Raw genomic sequence first — 25810 nt, forward strand, 5'->3', positions numbered from 1 at the left:
TTTCACTTTCAGTTCTTCACAAAAGGCTCTGATCACAATAGAAAAAGAACCATGGAGTCCACGTCAAATAAGAAGGAACCAGTGTTTCAGTGCAAACAATGTAAACCAACAGCTTCCATGGAAAACAAAGGCGATAAAACACACACAAAAAAATAAAAATCTAACTCATGAGTGACTGTTAAAAGGAAAACACCGACTTTCTCACCAGTGAACTGAGATCAACTTCATATATATTAGGAGAGTGTGACAAGCTGTTCTGGAGATTACAGTAGGACAGGTGGTTTGGGGGCCCAGCCACTTGGGGTGCTACTGCGGACTCAGCCCTAGCTGACTCTCACCAGTTTGAGATGTGGTATGGTACAGTTCGTTTGTTCGTTCAAGTTTAAGTTAGGTTGAGTTGCTGATTCACAGTTGATTCACTGCTTACATCCCGGTGTGTGGGACGAGAAAAATGTAAGTTGTGCTGTTTACTTACTGGATGCAACGTCATTGACTGTTAGGCTTCTGTAATTACAGTGTGAATGAGTAGTGGTGAAATACTTCATTTATCACCGCTAACAGCTTTCGTGTTTGCGCTTATGCTTCTGACCGTTCTTACCACTTGTAATGTGTGTATAATGTTGCCAATGACACAGACCGTTTTTCTGAATGATTGTTTTTAGCGAACTCCTAGGTTATACTTGCCTACTGTGACTTAGATACTGTAGTCTAAGGTTACCTTGTGTGTTGTAACTAAGCTGTAGGCTATTGTATATTTGCGTTTATCGAATGTTATTGTCACCCCGTGGACCCACCACACACGGGGATGAGCACTGGGGTAGGGTGCAATGCAGGCAAAGGCGGGACCGGGGCGTGCTGACTTCCGGCATCGCAGATTGGTCCTCGGGACATGTTCACGAGTGAGGGTAGGATGGAGTGGGAGATTGATAGGTGAATTGGTGCAGCATCAGCAGTAATGCAGACCTAATACTGGACCGTTGTGGTGAAGAGGGAGCTGAGCCGGAAGGCAAAGCTCTCAATTTACCAGTCAATCTTCGTTCCAACCCTCACCTATGGCCATGAGCTTTGGGGAGTGACCGAAAGGGTGTCTGAGCTCAGCCTTAGAGACAGGGTGAGGAGCTCGGACATCTGGAGGGAGCTCGGAGTAGAGCCGCTGCTCCTTCGCATCAAAAGGAGCCAGTTGAGGTGGTTTGGGCATCTGATTAGGATGCCTCCTGAACGCCTTCCTTTGGAAGTTTTCGGGGCACGTCCAACTGGGAGGAGACCCCAGGGTAGACCTAGAACTCGCTCAAGGGACTACATGCCCAATCTGGCTTGGGAATGCGTTGCTAGGGAGAGGGACGTCCAGAGTGCCCTACTTAACTTGCTGCCACCGCGACCCGACCCTGGAGAAGCGGCTGATGATGAGTGAATGAATGAAATTTACTGCATTTATTATGAGTGAGCTGTTATCTATGACTACCTTGTATTGTTTCATCTTTCAGAAACACACACAAGTACAATGTTGGTATTGCATTACTACTACTACTTTCGGCTGCTCCCGGTAAGGGTCGCCACAGCCGATCATCCATTTCCATCTCTTCCTGTCCTCAGCATCTTCCTCTGTCATACCAGCCACCTGCATGTCCTCTCTCACCATGTTCATCTCACAATGTACGTATTGCATTAAAGTGCAGTAAATTGATCAGCTGTCTCCGGAATTATTATTTACGCTGTCTTGGGGGAACATAGGGAGCACTTCTAACGGATGTACATTACACGATTATAACAGAGAAGCCAGCCTGTAATTACTGAGCCTCCATAACAAATAGTCCTTCAAGCTGGATTGAGATAATTATGGGACAGCTCAAGTTGGATGGTTTGGAGACAAAGCAAGAGAGGCAAGATTGAGATGGCTTGGACATGTGTGGAGGAGAGATGCTGGGTATATTGGGAGAAGGATGCTGAATATGGAGCTGCCAGAGAAGAGGAGAAGAGGAAAGCCAAAGAGGAGGTTTATGGATGTGGTGAGAGAAGACATGCAGGTGGTTGGTGTAACAGAGGAAGATGCAGAAGACAGGAAGAAATGGAAATGGATGATCCGCTGTGGCAACCCCTAACGGGAGCAGCCGAAAGTAGTAGTAGTATTAGTAGTAGTAGTAGTAGTAGTAGAGGTTCAGCTGATACAAGTAGGCAGTCGACTGCGGCGCTGTCAGGATCTGGAGAATGATGTGATCCACCCCATAGTCCTTGACAATGACCTGAAACACCCAAGTGCAGAGCGGCTTCTCTCAGAGCTGAGGAGGAAATTGTGGATCATTTGTGGCCGCAAGGCCATAAGAAGAGAGCAGTGTTCATGCATTGAGTACCAAAGGTGGAGAGCCCAATCAGTGAACCCCAAGATGGCAGACCTACCTCCTGCTCGGCTCAGGCTGAACCAACCAGCCTGCTTTTTTACAGGGATTGATTGCTTCGGTCAAATGCAGGTCAAAGCTGGCCATCGGAGCAAGAAATACTGGGGCTGCCTCTTTATATGTCCAACGACAAGAGCAGTCCATACTGAAGAGCTGTCTAGCATCAATACAGACTCATTCTTTATGGCGCTGAGAAGATTAATTTACCGTCGGGGGAAACCAGCTGAGTTGCTCTCTCACCAGGGCACCAATTTCAGAGGTGGAGACAGGGAACTACAAGAAGCCTTCAAAATCTTGCATCCTTCCCTAGAAGCCCAACAGGCAGAGCACCAGATAAAGTTCTGCTTCAACCCAGCCAGCGCTCCCCACTTGGGAGGCTCTGGGAGTGAGAAATCAGGTTTATCAAGGCTGCCGTGGTGGCCACCCTGGGCTAACAAGTCATAAGTGGAGAAGTGAGATTGAGGGCATTCAAGCCCCCAGGCTACGTATCCTGTGATGTGGCAGACCCGGATCCAGTCACCCCCAATCTGCTGCTGATGGGGCTGCCAGACCCCTCACTACCTCGGGTGGTGTACCACGACTCAGAGCTGCTTGAACATCGCCACTGGAGGACCTGTTAAGTATTGTCCGACTGCTTTTGGACGCAGTTCCTGCGCCACTACCTGTCCTCGCTGCAAATCCAGTCCAAGTGGCAGTCACACACAGCTCCTCTTCAGCTGGGCACTGTTGTGATGATTATCAATATGCAACTGCCCAGAGCATCGTGGCCTGTTGGGAAAATCAGCCAGGTGTTCCCCGGGGCTGAAGGCCTGATTCACATGGCGGAGACTAAAGTCAGAGACTGTACCTAGGTCCGACCTGTGAGCCATCTCATTCGACTTCCTGCTGTTCCAGAAGAAGATGAACAGCGATAGACTCAATACTGCAAATTTGCTGGCGGCTGTGCTGAAGAGTTTAGTAGGACAGGTGGTTTGGAGGCCCAGCCACTTGGGGTGCTTCCGTGGACTCAGCCCTACTAGACTCTTACCAGTTTACGAGCGCGAAGTGGGTGCAACATGATACGTTTAAGTTAAGTTGAGTTGCCGCTTCACAGTTGATTCATTGCTTACATCCCGGTGTGTGCCCAGAGAAATGTAAGTCGTGCCGTTTACTTACTGGATACAACGTAATTGCTTGTTAGGCTTCTGTAATTACAGTGTGAATGAGTATTGAATTGCTTCATTTATCACTGCTAATGGCACCGAGCTAACAGCTTTCATGTTTGTGCTTATGCTTCTGACAGTTCTTACCATTTGTAATTTAATGATGCAAACTGTTTTCCTGAATGATTATTTTTAGCAAACTCCTAGGTTATACTTGCCTACTGTTACTAAAATACTGTAGTCTAAGGTTAGCTAGTGTGTTGTAGCTAAGCTGTAGGCTGTTGTATATTTGCAGTTATTGAATGCTATTGCATTTATTATGAGTGAGCTGTTATAAATGGCTACCTTGTATTGTTTCATCTTTTAGAACCACACACAGACGATGTTCTTGTTGCAGTAAAGTGCAGTAAATTGATCAGCTGTCTCCGGAATCAGTCAAACAGATGTACACTATGTGATTATAAAGAGAGGCCAGCCTGTAATTGTTGAGCCTCCATGTCTACGCCATTTCTTTCAAGTACAAAGAAACCTGTTGTGGGTGGGACTTATAACAATGGCCTCGTCTGATTCATTGAAGTCAATGTCAGACGCTGACTGTGTTTGAACTGACCCATGTTTCCATTTCATTTCTTTTTTTTTTCTTGGACTTTACGTGACCAGTATCTCCATCTGAATGTGACATGTAAACACTGAACTTAAATATTCCTCTAGCATTCCTTTAATTTAGAAAAACAGAAATCCACATTTCCACTGAGTTGGATGAAGTTTAGGGTGTAGGTGGGGGTTGTCCTAATAGGGGTAGAGATGGGTGACGGGGAATGGTGTCGGGACTCTCATGACTGGGACAAATACTGAGGGCAATCTGGAGGGAAAACCTAAAGAACAAAAAAGAAGGGGGGGGGGGGATAGGAACTCAAAGGTCAAGGTAAGGTTGATGGATGGAATGCTGGACATTATGGCTGTGAATTATGGCGGGTGGGAGATCTTACCATATGCCGGGAGGGCGCCTGCAGGGCTGTACCCGTATGGAGCACTGAAGCCTGAAAGTAAACCAGCGAAGACGAGGTTTGATTAACAAGGTGACATGAATACACGATGTTTCAGTCCACAAGACCATGTGTCAAAAACGCTGTGTGAAACTACCCAGTACCTCCAAGTTTGAAAAAAAAAGTTAAACTGGTTTTATGAGTACGTGACACTTAAAGCCACAATCCTGAAGATTTATATGCACACACATGTCCTTTGTGATACTCTCTACCAACGTTTCCCAAACCCCTCCTGGAGGACCACCTGTCCTGCACGTTTTAGATCGCTCCCTGCTCCAACCCAACTGATTCAAATGATCAACTCGTTATGAACTCCTGAAGCTGCTTAATAACAAACTGACCATTTAAATCAGCTGTGTTGGAGCAAGGAGAGACCTAAAACACGTAGGACAAGTGGTCCTCCAGGAGAGGTTTGGGAAACGCTGCTCTCTACCACTACCTTGTTCAAGACAACAGCGATTCTACAAATCAGAGGACTTGTGCTGCATTTGATGTGAATGGTTAGAGTCTGGTAGGATTTTGCCAGGAAAAATTCTAGGGTGAGAAGTGTTTTCCATCTTCATCATAGCAGCCAAATGAGGAAGAAGGCGGCAGGTAGTGGGCGGCACGGTAGCGCAGTCACCTCACAGCAAGAAGGTTCTGGGTTCGAGCCCCGGGGTAGTCCAACCTTGGGGTTCGTCCTCTGTGTGGAGTTTGCATGTTCCCCCTGTTTCTACGTGGGTTTCCTCTGGGTGCTCCGGTTTCCTCCCACAGTCCATAGACATGTAGGTCAGGTGAATCAGCCATACTGAAATTGCCCCAAGGTATGAATGTGTGTGTGTGTTGGCCGTGTGAGATGGCCTGGCAGCCTGTCCAGGGTGTCTCCTCGCCTGCCACCCAATGACTGCTGGGATAGGCTCCAGCATCCCTGCGACCCTGAGAGCAGGATAAGCGGTTCGGATGATGGATGGAAGGCAGGTAGTGTGAAGTTGTTGTGTCTAACCAGCAGATATGACAGAACAAGCTAGTAGACGACCTTTATCAACAGATAGTACAACATCCATAAGTAAAACTCCACCAGGTTATTTTGTTTGTTTCACACAACAGCATTTCTGAGTCATTCATTTGGAAGGGAGCTCAGCCCACACTCACCTTACTGACACCCATAGGACACACACAGCTACAATAAAACCAGGAGATCTGGGATTACAGCTGTAAAACATCCATCATCCAAACCGCTTATCCTGCTCTCAGGGTCGCGGGGATGCTGGAGCCTATCCCAGCAGTCATTGGGCGGCAGGCGAGGAGACACCCTGGACAGCCCACCAGGCCATCACAGGGCCAGCTGTGAAACAACAGATCTAATTTTGAATGAAGAAAGTTCCAACATGGTGGCATGGTGACGCCTAACAGCGAGGAGGTCCTGGGTTCGAGCCCTGGGGTAGTCCAACCTTGGGGGTCGTCCCGGGTCGTCCTCTGTGTGTGTGGGCCCTGTGATGGCCTGGCAGCCTGTCCAGGTCGTCTCCCCACCTGCTGCCCAGTGACTGCTGGGATAAGCTCCAGCATCCCCACGACACTGAGAGCAGGATAAGCGGTTCGGTTGATGGCTGGAAGTTCCAACATTATCAGCATGGGTGCCCCTAGTGGACGACGATCCCCGGGGATGTGCAGTGATTATGCCCCCCCATCACACACACAAAAAGAGATAAGTTGGTCCAACAGACTACGGGTTCACGCACCTGGTTGAATGTAGCCATGTGTGTGTGGAGCGCTGATGTAAGGAGCCCTGGGAATTACCGGGATACCTCTGGGCCTGGCAGCATGGACTGGGAGGGTCAGCACCGACGCAACTGGTCTCTTTGGCTATACACACACACACACACAAATTGTTAAAGAAAACATTATGTACCTGTTCAACTGCTTTAACTGGTCCTGTACTGTTACTATGATGTATTGCTACTATACTGGTACTATGCTGTACCGTTACTCTACTTTTAGGATAGTTACTGTACAGTTGCTGTACTGTTACTACTGTGTACAGTAACTGTGCTGCTACTATGGTGTACAAGTACTGTACTGTTACTTTTATTTTGGTGTTTTCCCCCCTTTTCTCCCCAGTTGTACTTGGGTCAATTACCCCACTCTTCTGAGCCATCCCAGTTGCTGCTTCCCACTTTGCCGATCCGGGGAGGGCTGCAGACTACCACATGCCTCCTCCGATACACATGGGGTCGCCAGCCGCTTCTTTTCACCTGACCGTGAGGAGTTTCACCAGGGGGACGTAGCGTGTAGGAGGATCACGCTATTCCTCCAGTTCTCCCTCCCCCCCAAACAGGCGCCCTGACCGACCAGAGGAGGTGCTAGTGCAGCGACCAGGACACACATCCGGCTTCCCACCCGCAGACACGGCCAGTTGTGTCTGTAGGGACGCCCGACCAAGCCGGAGGTAACACGGGGATTCAAACCGCAGATCCCCGTGTTGGTAGGCAACGGAATAGACCGCCATGCTACCTGGAGGCCCAAGGTGACTAAGCTTTGATGGATAGGTACTGGTTCTGTACTTACAGGAGGATTGGGCCGTTTCTTTTTGCTGGTGGTGGATTTTGAGCCGGAGAAAAGGCTCTTGAGAGCTGCCAGGGCAGCGCTGGCCTTGGCCACCTTCTTGTTGGGCCCCGAGCCGCGGAACACCTGCTTGTCCACCTCCACCTGTCAGCAGGCAGACGCCAGAGAGAGACGGACTCATGTTCACTGGCTAGCTAAGTTCACACACACAAGATATCCAAGCTGCTCACGTTAAACGCTGTACAACGACACCACAACGTTTACACACAGACTAACCGTTGGATCAAACAGCATTTCTCCAGCTTCAGGCACAGCCAGGAGTTTTGGCTTTTTGGAAGTGGAATTTGTGAACGGTCCCCAGACACAGAGCCCCGCATGTTGTTTGTGTGACAAAACACACAACAGTGGCTAACAGCTAAGTCTATGCAATGAAGTGTAAATGATAAGAAAATAAAAAGACAGTCGTAGAAAATGATCATGATCGCTTTAACACTAGAATGACCGGGATTTCACTCCTACCTAAAACGACCATGGGCGGTGAAAATGACCGCCGGTTTTTAAACTCTATATTCTGTCAAGATAGATACCCAATTGAGATGTTAATGCATTGCGTATGTCTGTTATGAAAAGACTGACACCAAAATTAAGTTAACTGCTCTACTAAAAGGGGCCGACCCCCTGGCGATCGGCCAGTGAGTCTTTTTGTAGGTTACAGTAGTCACCTTCTCGCGGAAGCTCGCCCTCGCGCTTTGTTAAACCCGCGCTCCCAAGAGACTTATGAGGATCTGCACGCTTCTGGATACTGCCGGATCCCACTGCTGCCACCAGTGTAGCAGCATATTTTCGCCTGCTGCGGGATTCGATCTGAGGTTGTACTGCACCACAAGGCGACGTCACTAACCGCTCGACTAAAGGGGCCCGACCCCTTATTTAGCCTACCACAACTACCCCATCAACAGAACCAACATCAACAAGAATAAATACCCTATAATAAATACCCAGTTGAGATATTAATGCATTACATATGTTAGTATGTCTGTTATGAAACTGACACCAAAATTAACATTTTAACAACTTTAATTCTATTTTTCAAACAATTCAAAATGGCCGCTGTCCAACGCCAGTAAATACTGCAGCGCCTCGGTGATAGTCATGGTGCGTCTGTAACCAGACTTGTTGGAAATAACCGCACATCAAGTTTAGACTATTTCTCTGCACTGGAGGACGCTAGTTGTGTTTCTAGGACAGAGCAACGAACTTCGAGAAGGAAATGATGCGACCAACACACGTCGTAAATAGTGACATGACGCGCACGATCATGCACAAATTACGCGCGGCCATTTTGACGGTTCATGGTCGTTTTAGGTAGATCTCATCATAACTTTTTTTTGTGCAATTGATCTAAAACTCATTTTAATGCAAATATATGTAATTTTAGGAGAATTCAGGGAGCGGCAGATCTGTATCTTTTTTCCCACAAAGTTATAAAACTTTGAAAATCCAAAACCGCCAAAATGACAGCCTTGACTGTCACCACCAAGACGAGGAACAGAGAACAAAAAGGAAGAACGCGTCGTTACAGCAGTAATAACCAGCATACCTTGACAAACGTGTGGATATTAGAGAAACCAGGTAAATTCAAATCATGTGAACGCTATGATTTCAAAAATGCTGTAAACCGATCCCTCCCTATGAAAGATGATGAGCATATAAAACATACTGATGACAGAACGTAGAGTACGGGAAGATGTGCCTAAGTGACATTCTGAACTGGAATTAAGGGGACGGGTAAAGTGAAGGTCAGGTTAGGGTTTCGGTTGCGCATGTTTGTTTAAAGCATGGGGGCGCTACTCCACATTCAGTTCCATGGTTCTCCGCTAACTGGAGATTTTGTGCCTTTCCATTGTCAAGATGCGTTGCTCATCTGCAAAGCCACGATGTCCCCCGGTCCATAACATCAGTCTGTCGATGAATGCACCTAGGACTGCTGCTACCCACAGGAGTAGCAGGATTCATTATCCAGGTTTACTCCTCTGGATCCACCGTGCTCTGCTCTGTTGTCTCCTGACAGCGGTAACAGGATTACTGCGAGGAGGGTGTGGCTCTTCACCACCCACGGACGGTCATTCATCGTGGGGAGGCTATATTTTGCGCTTCACGTGATGCTGGGGTGTATGGAGACCAGTCTAGGACACCATGAAAGGCCATCTAGGAAAGATACTACTCCTATACTTAACCCTGAACCCTTTGGGGTTCAGGGTTTGGGGCACCCTGATGGATGACCTAGGTGAGGTGAGGGTAGATTGAAGGAGTTCCTCTGGCCTCTCAGCAGTAGTGCCGACATAACATTTCCACCCCCCCCCCCCCACACACACACACACAAGATCCATTCACAGCAAATGTGGCTTTGATAAGCTTCACATCACAAGATTTGAAATATAACGGCCGTGCTTTCAGCTGAGCTTCCTAAGTGGTTGTGCAGGACTGAGAGTCTGGTTTGACATGGAGGAAGACTCTTGAACATCAAACAGCATCCAAGATGTCTGACATCAAACATTCACTTCAGACATATCCAATTCATTAGGAAATCCTGAGAAGGCCTTCTGGAAGGCAGAGGCAAAAGATGCAAACAGGTGTGTGTGTGTGTGTGTGTGTGTGCATATATCTGTCCTTGCATGTGTGTGCGTGCTTGTGTGGGTGTACAGTGTGTCTCACCTCTATGATGAAGCGTTTGTCATAAGCTGCTGCCGCTCTCTGATATGAGTTCATACTTTAGACCTCGACGTTTCTCGTTCAGCTCCATGACCGGATTCTTCCCCCCTGCTGTCAGGATGGGGCCTGGAGCTCTGGACTGGAGAGGGACCAGGAGGGAGAAATAGAGAGAGAGACCGAGAGGGAGGGAGAGAGAGAGAGAGAGAGAGAGAGAGAGAGAGAGAGAGAGAGAGAGAGAGAGAGGAGAGAGAGAGAGAGACCGAGAGGGAGAGGGAGAGAGAGACCCAAGAGGGAGGGAGAAAGAGAGAGACCGAGAGGGAAAGTGAGAGAGAGACCAAGAGGGAGAGGGGAGAGAGAGACACAAGAGGGAGGGAGAAAGAGAGAGACCGAGAGGGAAAGTGAGAGAGAGACCAAGAGGGAGAGGGAGAGAGAGACCCAAGAGGGAGGGAGAAAGAGAGAGAGAGAGACCAAGAGGGAGGGAGAGAGAGAGAGAGACCAAGAGGAGAGAGAGGACCCAAGAGGGAGGGAGAAAGAGAGAGACCGAGAGGGAGGGAGAGAGACCAAGAGGGAGAGGGAGAGAGAGACCGAGAGGGAGGGAGAGAGAGACCAAGAGGGAGGGAGAAAGAGAGAGACCAAGAGGGAAAGTGAGAGAGAGAGAGAGAGAGAGAGAGAGAGAGAGAGAGAGAGAGAGAGAGAGAGAGAGAGAGTGAGAGACCAAGAGGGAGGGAGAAAGAGAGAGAGAGACCCCAAGAGGGGAGAGGGAGACCCAAGAGGGAGGGAGAAAGAGAGAGACCGAGAGGGAAAGTGAGAGAGAGAGAGACCAAGAGGGAGGGAGAAAGAGAGAGACCGAGAGGGAAAGTGAGAGAGAGAGAGAGAGAGACCAAGAGGGAGGGAGAGAGAGGGAGACCAAGAGGGAGGAGAGAAAAGAGAGAGACCCGAGAGGGAAAGTGAGAGAGAGAGAGAGAGAGACCAAGAGGGAGAGAGAGACCCAAGAGGGAGGGAGAGAAAGAGAGAGACCGAGAGGGAAAGTGAGAGAGAGAGAGAGAGAGAGAGAGAGAGAGAGAGAGAGACCAAGAGGGAGAGAGAAAGAGAGAGACCGAGAGGGAAAGTGAGAGAGAGAGAGAGAAGAGAGAGAGAGAGACGAGGAGAGAGAAGGAGAGAGAAAGAGAGAGACCGAGAGGGAAAGTGAGAGAGAGAGAGAGAGAGAGAGAGAGAGAAGCAAGAGGGGAGAGAGAAAGAGAGAGACCGAGAGGGAAAGTGAGAGAGAGAGAGAGAGAGAGAGAGAGAGAGAGAGAGAGAGAGAGAGAGAGAGCGAGAGCGAGAGTGAGCGAGAGACAAAGAGGGAGAGAGGTTCAAACTCTGGATTGGTACAATTCTTTGGCAGATAGGAAGCACAAAGTCCACTATTGTATTCTATAAAGAAATGCATGAATTTATAAATTCATGTATAGATTTATATACATGTATATAGATATGTATACATTTATAAATTTGTTTATAAATGTTACTGACTTTTACTAAATTTAAACATTAAAATATATGGAAAAGGAAGTATGACGTTGTTTCTCTGCAGACAAACCCAACTAGTCCATCCACACACAAACTTGATATTTGTCTGAACTCCGCTCAGAGTTGGACTGGTAAGACTGGTTGGACTGGTTGGACTGGTTGGACTGGTAAGACTTGTTGGACTGCATCCCAGCGTGTTCACACGGCCTGCCAGTGGACGTTTGCCCCTGTGCCATGTGTGCTTACCTCCTGTGCGTCTGTGGAAGAGGCCACCGAGGCGGCGCTGGAGCTACTGGACATCCTGTCATTTCTTCCTTCACCATCAGACTTCTCATCGGCGCTCAGCGAGTCCTGGTCCCCGTCACAGCCTGCCACCAAGCCCAGAGCCTGCAGTGCCTGAGGGGGGCAGGGGGACAGGACACTCATCCATTCAATCAATCATTCATTCATTCATTTACTTCAGGCGCTTCTCTGGGATCGGGTCGCGGTGGCAGCAAGCTAAGTAGGGCACTCCAGACGTCCCTCTCCCCAGCAACGCCCTCCAGCTCCCCCTGGGGGATCCCAAGGCGTTCCCAGGCCAGATAGGACATGTAGTCCCTCCAGTGAGTTCTGGGTCTACCCCGGGGTCTCCTCCCAGTTGGCCGTGCCTAGAAAACCTCCAAAGGAAGGCGACCAGGAGGCATCCCAATCAGATGCCCGAACCACCTCAACTGGCTCCTTTCGATGCAAAGGAGCAGCAGCTCTACTCCGAGCTCCCTCCGGATGTCCGAGCTCCTCACCCTATCTCTAAGGCTGAGCCCAGACACCCTACGGAGGAAACTCATTTCACCTGCTGGTATCCACAATCTCACCCTTTTGGTCACTACCCAAAGCTCATGACCATAGGTGAGGGTTGGAACGAAGACTGACTGGTAAATTGAGAGCTTTGCCTTCCGGCTCAGCTCCCTCTTCACCACAACGGTCCGGTACAACGTCCACATTACTGCTGATGCTGCACCAATCCACCTGTCAATCTCCCGCTCCACCCTACCCTCACTCGTGAACAAGACCCCGAGATACTTGAACTCCTTCACTTTAGGCAACAACTCATCCCCAACCCGGAGGGAGCAATCCACCATTTTCCGGTAGAGAACCATGGTCTCAGATTTGGAGGTGCCGACTCTCATCCCGGTAATTTCCCCCTCAGCTGCAAACCGCCGCGGTGCAAACTGGAGGTCGCGTTCTGATGGAGCCAACAAAACCACATCATCTGCAAAGAGCAGAGATGCAATTCTGAGGTTCCCAAAACGGACACACTCCTCACCTTGGCTGCGCCTTGAGATTCACTCAATCAATCAAAGTATATTTTGTCTATGAAAAGCAGACAAAATATGGGATGATGAGAACAAGTTAAGCATGAGGAACAGAAACACAAGTACTTCCCTGTGCATGGGGTGAGAAAGTGTGTGTGCGTGGAGGGTGAATACGAACCCTGTAGGGTCAGGCCTGTCTGAGGGTTTTAATGGGAGGTGAGGGGCTTTAGGTGGTGATTTTAAAGGAAGTGGTAAAATCCCTCCACACTCAGACTGACGTGTATGTCACCAGCACTTGTTTAACGTGAGATGGCCACAGATTCAACTGCAGCTGTCGTATTTAACACCTCTGAGATGGTCAAACATGTACGCTACCTTCCCCAGTCTCTCGTCTCAGCTCGTGTTCAACAACGCCATTTATAACCCTTTTAATTTTCTAATTTCCTTTCAAGTTTCGTCAGATGAGATCAGTCATTTCCAGGAAATGATTCCATCATCCGTTATCAATCCACGGGAATACTGGGACCAGTTCTGTGGAAAACAACTGGAAAACGTCCGTTAATCTTCCCAATTATCTATTCCGTCTTCCTGACCGGTGCTGGCGTGCTGTCAAGATACATCTAACATGGCATTTTAGATACCCCGCCATCTGTTCAGCTATCTGGCAGTCTTGTTCTCTCTCTGATGTTTGGTCCATCCATGTTTTGTTTACCGCCGTTTATCTGTCAATCTTTCCCTCTACCAGTACAGGCCTGGGACAAGTCCAGCACCAGCAGGAACCGCTTGGAACCACCCGGTTCCCATCACAAAGCCTTCACAGGTTTGGCAATTCATTCACATTTCAGGTGTTTTTAACTTGGGTTTCTACTCAGAGTGACAGCCACCAAGGGAGCCAAGATGCCTTGCTCAAAGACCCTCAGACAGGACGAAATTAACGGTTGTGGAGTGAATCAAACACGTGACCTTATGGATAACAAGGCAATCTGTGAAACCTCCAGTGTGTCAACAACACAGACACGACAGAGTACCCCCCCCCCCCTTTTGGGCCAATTACCCCACTTTTCCGAGCCGTCCCGGTCTCTGCTCCACCCCCTCTGCTGATCCGGGGAGGGCTGCAGACTACCACATGCCTCCTCCCCATAGTACATGTGGAGTCACCAGCTGCTTCTTTTCACCTGACAGTGGGGAGTTTCACCAGGGGGATGTAGCGCGTGGGAGGATCATGCCACCCCCCCCCAGTTCCCCCTCCCCCCCGCACAGGCACCCCAACCGACCAGAGGAGGCGCTAGTGCAGTGACCAGGACACAGACCCACATCCGGCTTCCTACCCGCAGACACGGCCAGTTGTGTCTGTAGGGACGTCCGACCAAGCCGGGGGTAACACAGGGATTCGAACCGGTGATCCCCGTGTTGGTAGGCAACGGAATAGACCGCCACGCTACCCGGACACCCCCGGACCGTCTTTTCCTTTTCTCTTTTACAGCAAACGTTAGGACCGCGTTCTTCAGACTAGTGTTCAGTGTGTCTTATTTTCTGCTTCACCGTTTGGTTTTCGACTCTCTCGTTAGAAGTGATTTTACTGTCTGCCCTGTTTTCAAGCCCCTTACTCCTTCAGTGTGACGTGCGTTGAGGTTTTGATTTTATTTATACAGCACTATTATCATTGCAATGTATAATTTTGGACGCATGCAAAGAATTCTGCCGAATTACTGCAATAAATTGTAAAACAACTTGTCTCGAACCGTCCTTTTCCAGTGTTTTTGAGGTTCTGGTGAAAAATGGCTGCCAGGCGAGTTTCCCCCATCACTGTGAAACACGTGCTGTCTAGATAAAGCCATATACATATGTGATCCAAGCCATTATTATTATTATTATTATTATTGTTGTTATTTGTTGTCCCTGTTTGCGGCTACACATTATTCACTAATAGCGGTGGTTCTGAAACGGAGACATTTCTTGCGAGTCTGACCCACATTTAGGATTTTCTAAAACCTTTCCAGGCTGAAAACGCACAAACAAATAAAAGCACAACTTGTCCGGGTTGTTCCAGGTACCTTCAGAGCGACTTGCAGCTTGGCGGTGCGTTTGGAGTTGCCGTTGGCCTGGTAGATGGTCCCGTTCACCTCCACAGACATGGTGAAGACGGGGGCGTGGACCGGGCCGGACTGGGACAGCAGCCGGTACTGGAGGCCCGGATGGATCTGGTTCAGCCGCATCAGGGCGTTCATGGGGTGGTTTGGGTCCGTCATCCTCCAGTCCAGGACTGCGGGGAGAGGACGGGACATTGGAGGTTAGCTGGCTGGACGGCCCGATTTAAATGAATAGATACTTCCGTCCATTATCCGAACCGCTTATCAGGGTCGCAGGAGCCTATCCAGCAGTCACTGGGCGGCAGGCGGGGAGACACCCTGGACAGGCCGCCAGGCCATCACCCCCCCCACCCCACCCCCACCCACACACATACATACATAGGGACAATGTAGTACGGCCGAGTCACCTGACCTACATGTCTTTGGACTGTGGGAGGAAACCGGAGCCCCCAGAGGAAACCCACCCAGACACGGGGAGAACATGCAAACTCCACACACAGGACGACCCGGGACGACCCCCAAGGTTGCCCCGGGGATCGAACCCAGGACTGTGCCGCCCATGAATAGATACTTGTCCGCTTTGAATCATTTATGTATAAATATTTTGGGCTGTTTTTCCTCCCTTTTCTCCCCAGCTGTACCCGGCCAATCACCCCGCTCTTCCGAGCCGTCCCGGTCTCTGCTCCACCCCCTCTGCTGATCCGGGGAGGGCTACAGACTACCACATGCCTCCTCCCATACATGTGGAGTCACCAGCCGCTTCTTTTCACCTGACAGTGAGGAGTTTCACCAGGGGGACGTAGCGCGTGGGAGGATCACGCTATTCCCCCCAGTTCCCCCTCCCCCCGAACAGGCGCCCTGACCGACCAGAGGAGGCGCTAGTGCAGCGACCAGGACACATACCCACATCCGGCTTCCTACCTGCAGACACGGCCAATTGTGTCTGTAGGGACGCCCGACCAAGCCGAAGGTAACCGGGATTCGAACCAGTGACCTCCGTGTTGGTAGACAACAGAACAGCTCGCCACGCTACCCGGACGCCTTTATTTTCTCAACCTCATGTGCACAAATTCACTTTGGTCTTATGTACAAGTCAATATACGGAGCAAGCTCAACGGTACACCTGGCGTTTGTGAAGCGGCTCTGTGCAGGTTATTTCTTTTCTAAGTGTCGGTGTCGGGTCTTCAAGGTGCACATTTATCCGGTTCGATTTGGTGAAGCTCGAGTTAAGGCCCATTCTGGTTTTTCATTAATAATTGCAAACTGCACACAGAGGACGACCCGGGATGACCCCCAAGGTTGGACTACCCTGGGGCTCGAACCCAGGACCTTCTTGCTGTGAGGCGACCGCGCTGACCACTGCGCCACCGGGTGGTCCTCTGTGTGGAGTTTGCATGTCCTCCTCGTGTCTGTGTGGGTTTCCTCCCACAGTCCAAAGACATGTAGGTCAGGTGACTCGGCCGTACTACATTGTGCATGAATGTGTGTGTGTGTGTGTGTGTGTGTGTGTGGCCTTGTGTGATGTCCTGGCGGCCTGTCCTGGCGGCCTGTCCAGGGCGTCTCCCCGCCTGCCACCCAGTGACTGCTGGGATAGGCTCCAGCCTCCCCGTGACCCTGACAGCAGGATAAGCGGTTCGGATGATGGATGGATGGATTAATAATTGCAGCTCAAATTGTCCCTTTTAATCAAGACGTTCTGAAACAGTTTGAATAGTGCTAAAAAGACATGCATGTTAGGGTTAATACTCCTGCCTGTGCCCCTGAGCAAGGCAATGGAAAGAAGAACTGGAGTTGGTCCCCGGGTGCTGCAGCTGCCCACTGCTCCTATACAAGAGGATGGTTAAATGTGGTGTGACCTGTACAATGGCAAAAATAAAGTGGCTTTCTTTCTTCTCGTGGTCCTGGCTGCAAATCAAGGGACCGTGTGACAATATAAACCAGCCTACACATCTATCAGCACTTCAGCCTTACTGTTTATCCTCTTTCAGTGGTGTTATATTCAGTGGCAGCTGGCCAGTACAGGGCGCTGGGGCGCCGCCCCCTTCAGATATCAAGAGATGAAAATCTACTTAAACATGTTAAGTATAATTTAGCTCTATGATGCAAATAATAATAAGAAGAATGCAAATAAATGAAATACAAATGGTGTTTGGTTGGTTTCTGCCTGAATACATATAATACTTCCTGGGTGAGGGGCGCCGCCCAAACCAGACCTTATGTAAGCCCTCAAACCTGTGGCGAGCAGGTGACCTGAGGCTGCTGTCTGACTGGTTTCTTCAGATTTTCCAGGGGGCGCAGTTCTGTGCTGCCCCAGACACCCCCACTTTTATTGGCAGTGAACTGGTATTGTTTTAATGTTTTTTGATCTGATGTGATTGGACAATTCTCGTGGCTGTCAATCATGTTCACACCCACCACCACGCCTCGTCTCGACTGTCAATCATCCACCGTCTACGAACCCTGATAAAGTCTATAGGCTACACTGTCCTTCTTAATAACTGTGGCTGTGTGGACATTAAAGCAGCTGTCAGGTGTGCTGCGCCAAGCTAAATTGAGACACCCCCCCCCCCAAATGTTAGCACCAGCCACCACTGGTTGTATTGAAAATTCTGATATTTGCATATCATGATAGACAATTTTGTTGTCTAAAGTCCCGATAACGAGAATCTACGACCTCAGATTTCTCACAAAATTGGGTCTGAAATATTTGAGGGAGTATTATTTGAAAAGTACTCTCCTGGTTTAGTATTATGCTTCACCAGGCAGGTCAACGTGATGAAACTCAGCTGGATTCTTTAAACATGGTTTTTTTTTAAGCTTTTCCCCCCTTTTTCTCCCCAGTTGTATCCGGCCAATTACCCCTCTCTTCCGAGCCGTCCCGGTCGCTGCTCCACCCCCTCTGCTGATCCGGGGAGGGCTGCAGACTACCACATGCCTCCTCCCATACATGTGGAGTCACCAGCCGCTCCTTTTCACCTGACAGTGAGGAGTGTCACCAGGGGGGCGTAGCGCATAGGAGGATCACGCTATTCCCCCCAGTTCCCCCCCGAACAGGTGCCCCGACTGACCAGAGGAGGCGCTACTGCAGTGACCGGGACACATACCCACATCCGGCTTCCCACCCGCAGACACAGCCAACTGTGTCTGTAGGGACGCCCGACCAAGCCGGAGGTAACACGGGGATTCGAACCGGCGGTCCCTGTGTTGGTAGGCAACAGAATAGACCGCTACGCCACCCGGAGGCCCCTAAACGGGGTATTTCTGCACATGTAAGCAGATATCGTTAGATATCGAGTAAAACTCTCCATGATTATAGTATTTTCCATAGTACTAAATACTTGTACTCAGTGACGTAGAAGTAAATACTGAGGTGGGTGAACTATGACCTTCAGTCCACATCATCATCATCATCATCAGCCAGCCAACTGCTAACATGGGAAATATGTTGAGAATGTTTTCCACTCGTCTCTGCAGGAACCCTGCTCTGTGTCCAGGTGCATTCAGCCCGGATACGCTGCACTCGTAGTATTATGAAATTAGACCCGCGGGGGAAAAACCCCACGCCAGACTTCGACATGAAGTATACGGACGGGGTGATTCAGCTCTCCTCTAATAAGAGAGGGTGCTTCCTGCAGACATGATGAAGAGACACTTTGTCTGAGCAGCGCTTTCCGTCACGGGGCGCCGACGGCTGACTGATGCGGCCGACCTCATATTAAACGGACGACAGATTCCGAGGCTCCGCCTCCACGGCGCAGGAGACGAAGAGGAGGGCGAGTCCTCCTCACCGTCTCACACAGTCCTGCTCGCCTTTCATCGTCCGTCTCATCAAGCTTCGCTATTTGGTCCAACTAAAAAGCGATTCAGATTTCACACAAATCGAACCATTTGAGAACGTTTCAATCAGGGGAGACACCCCCCCCCTTTTCTCCTCAGTTGTACCCGTCCAATTACCCCACTCTTCTGAGCCGCCCCGGGTGCTGCTCCCCCCCCCCTCTGCTGCCCCCCCCCTCTGCTGCTCCATCCCCTCTGCCGATCCGGGGAGGGCTGCAGACTACCACATGCCTCCTCCCATACACGTGGAGTCACCAGCCGCTTCTTTTCACCTGACAGTGAGGAGTTTCACCAGGGGGACGCAGCGCGTGGGAGGATCACGCTATTCCCTGAGTCCCCCCCCCCCCAAACAGGTGCCCCGTTCAACCAGAGGAGGCGCTAGTTTAGCGACCAGAGCACATACCCACATCCCGCTTCTACACACGGCCAATTGTGTCTGCAGGGATGCCGGGGGTAACACGGGGATTCGAACCGGCGATCCCGGTGTTGGTAGACAACGGAATAGACCGCCGCGCCACCCGGACGCTCATAACATCTGTATTATCCAACGGCAGCAGGACTTGTCATGACACACGAGCTGCATGAGATGTGCTGCAACTTGCCAGCTGCAGACTGAACCAGAAGGAATCCTACCAGCATGGCAGGATTCTGTGTAAATTTGCTACATTCATATATATATATATATATATATATATATATATATATATATATATATATACTACACTTACTTTTACTAGAGCAACCACTTCTCCTCCTGAAACGGGAGATTTGATTTTAGGAGATTCGGGACCGCTGGGCTCTTTAACTCATTAAACCCACGCTGGATTTTATCAGTATGCGTATGCAAAGGAATTAAAATATAATAATAATATTATCTATAATAAAATATTATAATGATATAATCTATGATATAATAATAAGCTCTAATAAAATATTATAATAATATAATCTATGATATATAATCTCTAATAAAATATAATATAATCTATGATATAATATAATCTCTAATAAAATATAATATAATCTATGATATAAAATAATATAATAATATAATGTATAATCAAATATAATAATTATATAATGCATAATAAAATATAATGTATAATAAAATAGATAATGGAATAATAATAAAATAAATACCTATTATTGTTTTGCAGTGAAACCTGCCTGTGCGGCTGAGGAACTCAGAACTCGTTTGTTGGTTTGTCAGGAGGTGACGGACGGCGGCACCGTACGGATGGAGAACAGTCGGAGACGGGACGGATGATGGACAGGTGCCGCGATGAGGGAGGGGGAGGTGTGACTGCCGTGAGTGGCAACGTACGCATGCATGTGTGTGTGTCTGACATTGTGCTGCGCTTTGAGCTTCTGCGTGTGTGTGTACACTCACACACACACACACACACACACACACACACACACACACACACACACACACACACACACACACATGCCAACACACAGACCTGTGTGCTCCTCTCTGGAGGGAGGTGCTGAGATAATTGCATGGCAGGCTACCTCGGAGCCAGCGGTATTAATCTCCCTCTCTCTCTCCCTCTCTCTCCCTCTCTCTCTCTCTCTCTCCCTCTCTCTCACCCGCGTTGAACTGGGGCAGATCAGGGGCCCTGGGCGGCTCCCCGGTGAGGGACCATTTAATTACCGACATCGCCAGCCACCTCAGCCAAGAGAGCGCCAAGGAAAGAGAGAGATATAGAGGAACAAAGAGAGAGGGGGGGGGACAGCAAGAAGAAAAGAAGAGTGAGGGGAAGAAGGACAAAAGGTGAGAGAGATACAGAATGAAAAAGAAAGATATAAAGAGGAAAGGCGAGAGGCAGAGAGAGCGCTAGAGACAGACAGAGGCAGAGCGAGAGAGAGGCAGAGGGAAAGGTAGAGAGCGAGCGAGAGAGAGAGAGAGAGAGGTAGAGAGAGAGAGAGAGGTAGCAAGAGAGAGAGGTAGAAAGAGAGAGAGAGGGGGGGGGGTAGCGAGAGAGAGAGAGAGAGAGAGAGAGGTAGCAAGAGAGAGAGGTAGAAAGAGAGAGAGAGGGGGGGGGTAGCGAGAGAGAGAGAGAGAGAGAGAGAGGTAGCAAGAGAGAGAGGTAGAAAGAGAGAGAGAGGGGGGGGGGTAGCGAGAGAGAGAGAGAGAGAGAGAGAGGTAGAGAGAGGCAGAGAGAGAGAGAGAGAGGTAGCGAGAGAGAGAGAGGCAGCGAGAGAGAGAGAGAGAGAGAGGTAGCGAGAGAGAGAGAGAGGTAGCGAGAGAGAGAGGTAGAGAGAGAGGTAGAGAGAGAGAGGTAGAGAGAGAGGTAGAGAGAGAGAGAGGTAGCGAGAGAGAGAGGTAGAGAGAGAGAGGTAGAGAGAGAGGTAGCAAGAGAGAGAGGGAGAGAGAGAGGTAGAGAGAGAGAGGTAGAGAGAGAGAGAGGTAGCGAGAGAGAGGTAGAGAGAGAGAGGTAGAGAGAGAGAGGTAGAGAGAGAGAGGTAGAGAGAGAGGTAGCAAGAGAGAGAGGTAGAGAGAGAGAGGTAGAGAGAGAGAGGTAGAGAGAGAGAGAGGTAGAGAGAGAGGTAGCAAGAGAGAGAGGTAGAGAGAGAGAGGTAGAGAGAGAGAGGTAGAGAGAGAGAGAGGTAGAGAGAGAGACAGGTAGCGAGAAAGAGAGGTAGCGAGAGAGAGTGAGAGGTAGAGAGAGAGAGAGAGGTAGAGAGAGAGCGAGAGAGAGAGAGAGGTAGAGAGAGAGAGAGAGAGGTAGAGAGAGAGAGAGGTAGAGAGAGAGAGAGAGGTAGAGCGAGAGAGAGAGAGAGGTAGAGAGAGAGAGGTAGCGAGAGAGAGAGAGGTAGAGAGAGAGAGCGAGAGGTAGAGAGAGAGAGAGCGGTAGAGAGAGAGGTAGAGAGAGAAAGAGAGGTAGAGAGAGAGAGGTAGAGAGAGAGGTAGAGAGAGAGAGAGAGAGAGAGGTAGAGAGAGAGCGAGAGAGAGAGAGAGAGAGAGGTAGAGAGAGAGAGAGCGGTAGAGAGAGAGGTAGAGAGAGAGAGAGAGGTAGAGAGAGAGAGGTAGAGAGAGAGGTAGAGAGAGAGAGAGAGGTAGAGAGAGAGAGAGAGGTAGAGAGAGAGAGGTAGAGAGAGAGAGAGGTAGCGAGAGAGAGAGAGAGAGGTAGAGAGAGAGAGGTAGAGAGAGAGAGAGGTAGAGCGAGAGAGAGAGAGGTAGAGAGAGAGAGCGAGAGGTAGAGAGAGAGAGAGCGGTAGAGAGAGAGGTAGAGAGAGAGGTAGAGAGAGAGAGAGAGGTAGAGAGAGAGAGAGGTAGAGAGAGAGGTAGAGAGAGAGAGAGAGAGAGAGAGAGAGGTAGAGAGAGAGAGAGGTAGAGAGAGAGGTAGAGAGAGAGAGAGAGGTAGAGAGAGAGAGAGAGGTAGAGAGAGAGAGAGAGGTAGAGAGAGAGGTAGAGAGAGAGAGAGAGAGAGAGAGGTAGCGAGAGGCAGCGGGAGGCAGAGTACTCATTTGGTAATGCCGTTGTGGACGGGCCATTGGGAACGTAACAGCAATTCAAAATGAGATGTATGAGTTGTATTGGAGAGGAAGATGAGATGAGCCAATCTGTCATATGAGGTGACCTTTCACCTCACAAGGTACCAGACGGACTGTCTGGCGTTGGTGTGAAAGCAAAAAATACAACGAATTAGAAAATGAAGTCAACACACCGCAGCACTGCCAATATGGTGCTGTAGTGAACATTATTAGACATTATTAGACATTATTAGATATTAGATATTTTTAGACACTATACTTGGAGGTGACAGGATTGTGACTAGAGTGCTGCTAACACCAGCTGCTGGGCTGTTAATTGAACTGTATTATCAGACTGACGAGGATGAGGATGAGGATGAGGATCAGACTGTTAGGAATATGAGTCCATACCAGTGTTTTGGCACAGAACACAGATTATTCCTCCAGCAGTGAAATTTGGCAGAAACTTTGGGAACGATTCACTAATTACCCACAGTGCAAAGGGACTGTAGCTGTCTGCTATGGAATTTAGCCTGCCAATACAAATTATAGACAAATAGAAAGCTAGCTAGATAAGTACTTTATTGCCCTACGAGAGGAGATTTGTTTTCATCCTTTGTACAGAATAGCCCAGGAAAAATGGCTCCACGTCAACCAGAAAGGTTTCCCAACTTGGTAAAACGTAACTTTGACAAAGAAGGTAAGTCGAAACACATTAGTGCTTTTTATGCTCTACTATATAAAACATTTCTTAAAGCAGTGTGCTTTTTGCGAGTGCCAACTTCATGCAGTGAAATTTTATCATGGTGTTCCGCTTCCGGTGCGGGAAGATGGCAGCGCGAATTCCCGTTTGCAGTGGCCTCACCCAGTACCGTCCATAGTGTCTTTTTCTGTGTCTGCATCTAAGTTTCTGTATACGTTTAACGGCTGGCGCTGGATCAGCTGGGAGAGCTTGGTCTGCTGCATCCTGTGGGCCCAGGGACCACGGCCCTGCCTGGAGCTGTGCCCGAAGAGAAAACACCGAGGGCGGTCTGACAGGACGCTGAAGCGGGGCAGGCTAAGCTAACTGCTAGCTCAGGCAGACCAGCAGCAGTTCTGATAACACCAAGGGCGGCCTTACAGGACACTGAAGCAAGGCAGGCTAAGCTAAGCGCTAGCCCATGCAGACCGGCAGTTCCGATAACTTCGAGGGCGGCCTGACAGGACGCTGAAGCAGGGCAGGCTAAGCTAACTGCTAGCCCATGCAGACCGGCAGTTCCGATAACACCAAGGGCGGCCTGACAGGACACTGAAGCAAGGCAGGCTAAGCTAAGTGCTAGCCCACGCAGACCAGCAGCAGTTCCGATAGCACCGAGGGCAGTCTGACAGGATGCTGAAGCAGGGCAGGCTAAGCTAATTGCTAACCCATGCAGACCAGCAGCAGTTCCGATAACACCGAGGGCAGTCTGACAGGACGCTGAAGCAGGGCAGGCTAAGCTAACTGCTAGCTCAGGCAGACCAACAGTTCCAACAGTCGTCCTGGCATTCGCTGTTAGACAGTGAATATTTTTGTTGTTGTGTGGATATGTTGGCTATACGTGTTTTTGGAGTTTTTATTTTTTTTTTGTAGTTTGGATATGTGCGTTCTTGTAGTTTGGACATGTGTTTTTGTCTTTGTGTTGCACTGCTATGGGCTGGGGGAAACAATATTTTGTGCGCAGGTGCATGAAATTAAATGACAAATAAATGTGCCTGATTCCTCATCACGTTCATGCGTTATGAAGGCAGACAATTTGCAGCACACAATAACAAACAATAACAAACCCCTGTGGTGACACGAGGGCTTAGTGGGTATCAATCTGAAACAGGTAACGACGGCAAGGCAGAAATAGTACCGTGTGAAAAGGTCCACCACACTGGCATAAAATGATCTTAAGACTGTCAACCCAAGATGCTGCAATGACTGGTTTCCACGGTGACACATGCAATCATACATATCCTTCATCTGATCATCTTCACTAGATGCCTTGATACTGTGATTCCTCAATGCTTAATAATACTCTTCTCTAGATGTTCCTCCACACCCAGCAGGAGGAACAGTAGAAGACTTTAGAAAGCAGAGCGTCTCACACATGAATAACCATTCAAGTGATGCTGTCCTGTCTCTTCCTGACATATCACCAATGATGTGATCTGTGATCTGCATGATCCAACCTGACACCAGCCACAGGAAGAAAAAATTGAGATTCAGAGAGACAGATACATAAACAACAAGACAGACAGAGATAGATGAAGAGATAGAGAGAGAGAGAGAGAGAGAGAGAGAGAGAGAGAGAGAGAGAGAGAGAGAGAGAGCGACACAGATAAAGAGAGAGACAGACAGACAGAAACAGACAGCGAGACAGATACACAGACAGCGAGACAGATACACAGACAGCGAGACAGATACACAGACAGCGAGACAGATACACAGACACAAAGACACAAAGACAGACAGAGAGAGAGACAGACAGAGACAGACAGACACAGAGAGACAGACAGACAGACACAGAGAGACAGACAGACACAGAGAGACAGACAGACACAGTCAGAGAGACAGACAGTGTGATCCACATTACAGCAGGCGTTGAGAGGATGCCTCATAAATACCAAACGTGTGATAAAACGGTGTGTTCAGACAGCAGTCAGCGTGGATCAGACAGGATGTGTGAAGCTCTCGTGAGGCCAGATAAACCAGATTATCTAAACCTCACACTGGTCCCCCCTCATTGTCAAACTCCTAGTATGTGAAACATTTAACAGGACGGAAAACTAACAACCAGACAAACGTTATCTGGCTCATCAAAATTCCTAACTTATACATCAGTATTCACAAACCTCCATCTGCTCCCACTAGCTGCATCCCTAATACCAACGAAGAAGAGGAAGGTTACAGACTACTCAGTGACTCTCGGTTGACCTGCTCATGTGACATGGACGTGGCTGGTTCTGTATTGCAGCTCTGTACATGGCAAGGTCCAGATGAACAAAGGTAATATCTACACACACCATACACACACCCACATATATATATATATATATAATTACAATTTCATATTTTATAATATTTATAATATTGTAATGTGAGAATGTGGCGGCCCTGTGATGGCCTGGCGGCCTGTCCAGGGTGTCTCCCCGCCTGCCACCCAATAACTGCTTGGCTCCAGCATCCACGCAACCCTGACAGCAGGATAAGTGGTTTGGATAATGGATGGATATAATATTATAATTATAATATATATATTGTGATTATCATATGGATATTAATCTATAATAATAATACATTTTATTTGTGGGCGCCTTTCAGAGCACTCAAGGACACCTTACAGAACACAGTTAAAAAAAAACCAAAAAGCAGCACTGTATCAGACAGCATAAAATCAAAACAAAGCAGGGTAGACAATAAAAAGTTAACACAACAGATAATATAAAATCATCATCTGCACAAAACTCAGTGAAGCGTGGGTCAGACTGAATATGCCAGTTTGAAAAGGTGCGTTGTGAGATGGGATGTGAAGGTTGAAAGAGTCAGTGTTGTGGATGTCTTGTGGGAGAGAGGTCCATAGGTGGGGGGCAGAACGACTGAAGGCTCAAGACCCCATGGTGGTCCAGCGGGCCAATGGTGTAGTGAGTTGGAGAGCAGAAGAGGATCTGAGAGTGCGAGAGGGCGTGTGGATATGAAGGAGTTCAGAAAGATACGAAGGAGCTAGGTTATTAAGGGTCTTAAAGGTGAGGAGCAGGATCTTGAAG

At 49.0% G+C, this 25810-nt stretch overlaps 1 protein-coding gene across 1 annotated transcript in view; it reads right to left on the bottom strand.

Moving 5' to 3' along the window:
• Positions 1-4281: 4281 nt before the first annotated feature.
• LOC130113390 (spermatid perinuclear RNA-binding protein-like) overlaps positions 4282-25810 on the bottom strand; it is a 117228-nt gene continuing 95699 nt past the window's right edge. Inside the window, 8 exon segments of the mRNA XM_056280983.1 lie at positions 4282-4410; positions 4525-4575; positions 6300-6423; positions 7126-7266; positions 9838-9861; positions 9863-9973; positions 11590-11739; positions 14690-14898. Coding sequence (XP_056136958.1) covers positions 4325-4410; positions 4525-4575; positions 6300-6423; positions 7126-7266; positions 9838-9861; positions 9863-9973; positions 11590-11739; positions 14690-14898 — 896 coding nt within the window. The 3' untranslated portion in view covers positions 4282-4324.

Source organism: Lampris incognitus, chromosome 1, assembly GCF_029633865.1.
Source record: "Lampris incognitus isolate fLamInc1 chromosome 1, fLamInc1.hap2, whole genome shotgun sequence".
In the NCBI taxonomy this organism is placed as follows: domain Eukaryota; kingdom Metazoa; phylum Chordata; class Actinopteri; order Lampriformes; family Lampridae; genus Lampris; species Lampris incognitus.